Source organism: Pimephales promelas, chromosome 20 (assembly GCF_988280905.1).
Source record: "Pimephales promelas chromosome 20, fPimPro1.hap1.1, whole genome shotgun sequence".
NCBI classification, from domain to species: domain Eukaryota; kingdom Metazoa; phylum Chordata; class Actinopteri; order Cypriniformes; family Leuciscidae; genus Pimephales; species Pimephales promelas.
The window spans coordinates 16882313-16890226 of record NC_142788.1 but is presented as its reverse complement, the minus strand read 5'-3'; the positions used below and the strand labels follow the sequence as shown (position 1 = coordinate 16890226).

General features: G+C 36.4%; 1 protein-coding gene across 1 annotated transcript in view; it reads left to right on the top strand.

Annotated features, from left to right (window-relative positions):
- Window positions 1-1327: 1327 nt before the first annotated feature.
- The window catches only part of arfgef2 (ARF guanine nucleotide exchange factor 2), a 33232-nt gene continuing 26645 nt past the window's right edge, over window positions 1328-7914 (top strand). The window contains exons 1-4 of the mRNA XM_039652386.2: window positions 1328-1686; window positions 4752-4782; window positions 5875-5998; window positions 6178-6324. Of these exons, the coding sequence (XP_039508320.2) occupies window positions 1521-1686; window positions 4752-4782; window positions 5875-5998; window positions 6178-6324 (468 nt within the window). The 5' untranslated portion in view covers window positions 1328-1520. The remainder of the gene's footprint in view (window positions 1687-4751; window positions 4783-5874; window positions 5999-6177; window positions 6325-7914) is intronic.

The following is a 7914-nucleotide window of genomic DNA, read 5'->3' as shown; positions in this document are numbered from 1 at the left end:
ATATCAGTATAGTTCCTAGTAACATCTTGTTAAATGCAGTTCTTTGACAAGTGGTAAAATGCTACAACATCTGAATTCAGTTGAATAAAAGTATATTCCTCTCTGGTCACTGTTACCAATCTGTTGCCAAGATACGTTGCTGGAACAACATTCCCATCTGAAAATTGAGTCCTACCCCTAAATCTAACCCTACCCATAACTTCACCCTAAAATCAGAGGGAAATGATTGTAAATAACACTGATGTAGAATTAAGCCTGAACCTGACATAAACTGCAGTAAACTTGCCCTTCAAATCTGACTGGTTGATTGGAATGTTGTATTACTAGGTAAAATCACTTTCGCCATTCTTCTAAAAACCATTATACATGGCAAATGTATTTATAAAGTTGTGTAAATATTATGAACATCGTTTTTCACTGCAATTGGCAATAGTCAAATGAAAATAAAATTGACCGAGCCAAAAATGGCAAAATGTTTATTGGTCTTTTAACGGTCTTAACCATTTTAATCACAAATCCCTGGACAGGAAGTTAGCAAAAACTGCACAAATACTGTAGCAGATAGATAAAGTAACCCAGCACAGAATAGCCTTCCCGACTATCAGGTTTTTTTTTTCTTCGCAGTTAATATTCACTAGGGTTTAAATCTGGACTCCGACCAGGCCAAAACACGATCAAGATGGACTTGTTCTCAAGCCACTACTTGTCTTTGTAATTTGAGCAGGAGTATTGTCAAAGTCCTGTTGAAAAATAACCCCTGATCATTCCTCCTTCCTGATCATAACAACTTTTCATTTGAATCAAGCTATTCTGCAATAGTGGTCAATAATTTGAGTGTGTGTGTTTAGTTCATGCTTGCATAATTTTCTTCCGCAATTGTAAAGTAATTAATAATTCTTTTAAAATCGTTTTTTTTACTTTGATATCTTAAATGATTACTATATATTAGTAATTTTTTGTTATAACTAACAAAAATATTTATATGGTTTCAAATTACAACTATTTATAGACAATATGTAAATAACAAAGTTTGTCACACTTTAAAAAAATAATAATAATCAATTTTTCTAAATGATACGTGTTATTAAAAATGCAATTTATTGACATTTCATCTGAAAGACTATTTAAGGGATTACTTCAGTAAATTATTAGTGATTACACTGTGAAACGCTAATGTACAAAAATGTCCACTGCATGACTTTTTTTTTTTTGAGGACCCCCATACTACCTGAAACCAAACTGCCTACCAAACATATGCTCCATTCATTACCACCTCAGCCTAACCGTGCGTGCTCGCGCTCTGAATGTACACATCAGTGTAAGCGCCCGCGGGTCACGTGACGTGACGTTCAGCCAACATGGCGACGCAGTGCTGAGATAGTAGCAGCAGCGTCCAACTGGCCCCGACTGAACCAGCGACAACATCGGCCCACTCCCGGCACCCTCACGCCCCTGCCAAACCGCAGGGAACGGGCCAGCGATGACGGCCTGACGGACAACTAAAACAAGTCGACCGAGAGATGAAAGAACAGGAAGCGCTGGAAACCCATCGACGGCATACGCAGACAGAAACCCTGAGCACCAAGAGCATGTTTCTGTCTCGAGCGCTGGAGAAAATCCTCGCGGATAAGGAGGTGAAGCGGAGCCAGCACAACCAGCTGCGCAAGGCGTGTCAAGTGGCATTAGGTGAGCTACTCTTTATTTATTTCCTTTCAGGCCTCAGACATATCTTTGAGATCCTCCACTGCCCCCTGATATCCTAAATAAACCTTAAAGTCTGCTTAGCGAGCTAACGTCATCTCAGCACGCGTCAGTGTCAGGAATCTGTGGTTTGATTTTTTTCCTTAAGCTCACACTGTCATCCGTCCCATAGGCTATATAATGTTACATTATGATGAATGAGATTTTGGCAACAGAGTAAATGACATGTCTTTGTGTTCAACACCTTTTGCTTTGTTTATCCGGAGCTGTTAGCATGTGTTAGCTGGAATCGTTGCTATATTGTTGCTCAGCTGTTATGGCGAATTGACAGATTCGCGATTTACTGTTCTCTTATTGATTAAAGATCACTCATTGATTTACCGAATTGATGATCTCTATACTGAATGACACTTTAAAGAAACAGTTCACCATAAAATAAAAATTGTGTCATTTACTCACCCTCAAAGAGTTGTTTCATTGCCTACATATGTGACTTATCTTTTTTAAGACACAATGTTTAGTAGTAGCCTACTGACAGCATGAGTCGCCATTCACTTTGCTTTTTCTTTTTTGCCATACAATGACATTAAACAGTGACTGAGGCTGTCCCTGGTATTGGACACATTTTATGTTTCTATTGGTAGTGTTGATAAAGGAATATTTCATCCAAAAATTAAAAATGTGTCATTTACTCACCCCAATTGTTGTTCTTTTGTGGAATATTAAAGCTGGTGTATTTAAAAATGCTAGTGACCAAACAGTTTTGGTCACCATTGTATGTAGAAAAATAAAGAAAGAACGAAAACTACTGAAACATTTCTCACAATATCTTCTTTTATGTTTTATATGTATGACATATGACATGAGGGTACATTAATAATAGCAGAATGTTCATTTTTAAGGGAACTGTGTCTTTAATTTGTAGTATAACATTCCCGTTGTATTTTGGAAAATCCATCCCTTTTTTTTTTAATAAGTGAGCTGGATATGCAGGTTGGACTCATTTGACTCGTTCCGTCTGCACTGTATTACTTATTTACTAAGTTAATGAGCATGTTGAGACGGGAGGATCTAGTTTCTTCGTGAGGTTTTCCAAACTCTAACCTTTGGTCTGGCGTGTCAATCTAAAACAAAAAATTGCTTAATTTGCGCACAATCCATAATAGTAAACTTGTGTTTTGTTTTGTCTTTTGGTAGGCTATATTTCAGGTTTTGGTCCAAAGAGATGTTGTGTTTCAGGCATTTGGCTGTTAATGTAAAACTACTTCACCGTGGGTTTGTTTGAATGCTCTCAGTAGCACTTCATTCAAACAGACACTCCCTCATTACCCTGTCATGTGAGCGAATGAGGTTGATTACCATACAGACCTGTTTACACAGTCCACCGGCCACCCGGATTCAATGCTAGGCAATGGCTTATATAGACTATGACTTCAGTTTTTCGTTGTGTTGCCTAAATACACGTGACACGTTTGAGTACAGGTAGCCGGATACAGGATTTTAAAAACATAGTTCTGCATCTTATGAAATGTGTTGTTGCTTAAGCTCAGTTTCCTGTGCTTTCTTGCGAGCAGATGGCTGTCTAATAATGATCCATATGTAATAACTTTTTTTTTTTTTTTTTTTTTTGAAGGAATAGTTCTCTCAGAAATGGTTATGATTTATTCACCCCCCATGTTTTTGTTCCATTTGAAAAAAGGTAGACATTTTAAAGAATGGTTTCCAGATCTTCAAAAGTGATACAATAGCTTTGTGTGAGAGGGTTATAGGGATAGTTGGCCCAAAAATTGTCATTAATTCCTCTCCCTCATTTCGTTCCAAACCCATGACTTTAGGTTTATCTTCATTGAATCAGTGAGTTGAACTTGAGAACTAGATCTGTCTGATTTGTGAATGAATCATTTAGTTTTGTGGACCAGATCAAATGATTCATTGAAAAGACAAAATCCAAAGAATCCATTATTTATTCAGAAATTGTAATAGGGATGTGCCGGGATTGTTGACTTTTTTTTTTTTGCCATTTAACAGACAACTAGCGAGTTTAAGATTTTTTTATTTATTTTTTTTGCGCTAGTGCATTTCAAGGTATCTTCTAAGAGAGGTTTTGGCTCTTCATTCCATTTAAGCACCGATGCTACATGGGCTACAAATTCAAAACACTCATGTCAGAGTTCAAATTTCCTGCTGTGAACAGATGAAATGGTATGTTTCCGTTGTTGTTTACACCCCACACGTGTATTTGAGCAGTGATTAAAGTATAGTATTTATCTGGAGACATGGGTGTCTGTCAGAAACTCATTCCAGGAATCAATGGCTTTCACACACACTGGCACATATAAAATATTTATCATTTTACTTTTATTTGGTAATTCATATGTACATTTTTATGATATTTTTTGGTCCTTTTGTGTTCTTTTTTAAGCTTGAAAGTTCATTGTTATTGTGCACAAAAGGGAATCTAGCACATTTTTCAAAATGGCCACATAAGAGAAAAAATGTACACAGGTTTAGATCACATGAGAACGAGGTTGAGTACATTAAGGATAACCCTAACCCTAACGTAACCGCTTCTGCTACCCTGCACTGGGTCCCGCCCCCACGGCCCTGATTGTAACAGAATGTTGATTTCTGGGGGTGTGTTTTTTTTTTTTTTTTTTTGAGCATCTGATAAAATTGCAAATTTGTTTCTCATCAACCTTCAATGAAAATTGTTAAGCACAAGACTGTCCTGGTTCTGTATCTTGCCGAGTAGGTGTTCGTGTTTTATATTAGGAATAGCTTGTGTATATTTTTTGCCTTGGCAGTATTAGGGCAAATATTCCTGCTGCTGTGCTGTAGATGATATTTCTACCCCATCATCCACTTCACTTTGATGTCCTTCTGAATGCATAATCTGAATACCTAAAAAAAAAAACTAGTGTCCAGACTGAGTAGTACTCATGTAAAAGTAAATATTCAGAATTTTGTCTTCTCTTCTTTTTTAAAGTTTGTAGGAGTGACAAATGGCCTTGAGTTGATGTGTTAAATTCTCTCTCTCTCCCTTTTTTTAGATGAAATTAAGCATGAACTGGAAAAGCAGAAGTAAGCTTACATCTCATTTACCTACATGCACCATCCATCTAAAAGTATCCTGTCATGTACATTGATTTAATGTTAAGAGTTATTTTGCAAGAACACTTATTGTATTTTTTCTGAAGAAGCTCTGAAGCATAATGCATCATCTTTATTGTGAACCATCATGGTTATGTAATAATTTCAGAGACTCGTCACTCTCATGTCCATGAAAAAAAGGGCTGAAAAAAGCCCCCATATAATGCTAAAGTACTACTGACAGGAAGATGTCCTTCTATATGTTTGCTGTTGTTTAAAGCTGCAGTTCGTAGCTTTTTTGGGTTAAAAATTGTCCAAAATAAATTGATCAAGTACATATCCAGCGTTCAAAACTATCTGCTTGCCTTAGCTCGATTCAAAGCGGTAAGCTTGTAATAATGTTTTCAATTCCAATGCAAACATCCAATAGGAAAATTCAACTGTAGTAGCCACCGTTACATCTGAAGAGGGCAGCACTAAGACGGTTTTACACCATATACTCTAGAAATAGTACACTTTATAAACAAATGCCAAAAAAGTTACTCGAATCAATGATTGGTATTAATAAAGATCTATTCTTACAGATCATTAACTAAAAAAAGTTGGTTAAGTGTTTAGTTACTCTAACAATTTTAGAACAAAATATGATTTGCGTGGCTTGACGTGATATGATAAGCGATCGTTAGATTTAATCAGTGCGATTTACTGCAATGTTTTTTTCTCCTTAGTTGGTCAGAAGAACTGAATAAAATTTTAGGAAAAACATTTTAGGGTGAAAATTCTTTTTATGTTACATATATACAAGTATAATCTGTGATTCCGATTTCCGAATGACAGTGTCCACACCAGCACGACGACTGACAGCTGCACATTCTCCTCAAAACATTGGATTCATCCACACAGTGCCACCATGCCGAGGCACAACTCGCGTAAATTCCGCGAATAACTGCAATTACAGATTCCGAACAGAGATGGCGACAAAGAGACAAAACTGCGGACTGCAGTTTTAACTAGTGAATAAAGTGTTTCAGTGCTGCATTATTTCCATTGACTGATTTGTGCTGTGAATCCTGTATGTTCCAGGGACGGCACTGTTGTTCCTCCAAGAGCCAACTACATCGAGGCTGACAAGTATGTCCTGCCGTTTGAGCTGGCATGTCAGTCCAAATCTCCACGAATTGTCAGTACGTCTCTCGACTGCCTACAGGTATGCAGAGTTCCCGTACACTTCACTCTACTGCAGTGTTTCATTAATACATTTAAAACACATTTTTCAGTTTATATGTTTTTGCCATGTGTTACAAATCTATTTAAGTGTGGTTTTAAATGGTCTGTATGAATGGATGTGTATATAATACAGTAATACCTCCGTGCCATTCATCACAGAAACTCATTGCGTATGGGCACATCACGGGAAACGCCCCTGACAGCGGAGCTCCAGGAAAACGACTGATTGACCGGCTTCTGGAGACCATCTGTAACTGCTTTCAGGGACCCCAGACTGACGAGGGGGTACAACTACAGATCATTAAGGTGAGAATTCTCCATTGTTGACTGACTCTCCATGTTTACCCAGACAGGCACTTCTTATTGAAATCCTTATTTGATGGCTGAGGTGTAAGGGCAAACATACATACACAACTGTTTAGAAGTTACTTTCTGTGGACTTTCAATCTAAAAAAAGGATTGCATGACGTTTTCAGCAAAATTAACCATTGATAATAAGAAATCTTCTTGAGCGCCAAATCAGCATTACAATGATTTCTGAAGGATCATGTGACACTAAAGATTGAAATACTAAAATTATTAACTGTATTACTGTTTTTACTGTGTTTTTTATCAAATAATGGCAGCCTTGGTGAGCAAAAGAGATTCCAAAACGGTTTATGTATATTACTAAACATTACATAGATATTAAATGAATACTTGTTTTAAAAATATTTACTCAATTTCCTTTAGGGATTGCGTTGTTTTGAGCTGTTTTAATCTAATCTATTTTGGAAGAAAAGTTGCAACATTGGTCCATTTATAGTTTCATCATTCGTAATACATGGAGATCATTCCAAAATAATCAAAGCTGCTTCTGTCAACCCACTCGAGTCACACAAGACACTTAGATAACAGGTTGCTAATGTTGAGAACATTGTCATTAACTTACTACAGCATTTGCAACATAAGCTGAGCAGTAAAGTACAAAGTCTTTTCTTTTATCCAAGGCTAACTCTTATCATTATAGATAAACATGCTGCATGACAAATCTACAAGTACAGCATGTTTCAAATAGATGGATTTGATTTGAAATTGCTATATATCTTTATATCAACCACAATGCGTTCATGAAGGAAACTCTCAGCACCAGGGTATAGCGTTTCAATGAGCACTGGATATTTCTCCCAGCGCGCCAACAGCCTCTAGCCTCAATTGTTCGCTAGATGGCAATGAAATTGGGTCCATCTTTTTCAAGCACCCTGCATTATATTCTCCATAAATGGTGAGAAAAGGCAGCATACGGGACCTAGAGAGTAATGGTTTGCATAAGGGGGTTGAGCAGCCTCTTAAATAAAATATCACCAGGGTTGTTAAACAATGTTAGCTTGCAGTACGATTTAGTTTTCCCACTGTGATGTGTACACATGAGAGGGACTCATGTTAAATATCTCATTTTCATCAGTGTCATTATTTACATGCTTATAAGTGGGGTTCAGAATGTTTTTAATACATTTAAAATGTAATACTTTTTTTGTTAACACTTTACTTAAAGCCTTCCATGTATAATGCGTTATGAAGCTTTTTTCATAAATAATTGTAACCAAAGTTAAATTTATTTATAATATTTGCAGATTCCTTGTTACATCTGAAATTGGTTGTTGCCATGTGTTTTAATACATTATAATTGCTAAAGACATTACATTATTATAGTGTATTATAATTATTCATGATACCATACAGAACATTATAAGGTGCATTGCTTATATGTAAAGATTTATAAAGTGTTTCCCAATTTTTTTATTGCAAGTTTGTTTTGAACATAATTCGAAGGACAAAAGTATAAAATGAATTTGAGAATGTATTAGTATTTTGTTTTGTCCCTCTTTTGCTTTAATGAACTCCAAGTTTTGAGAT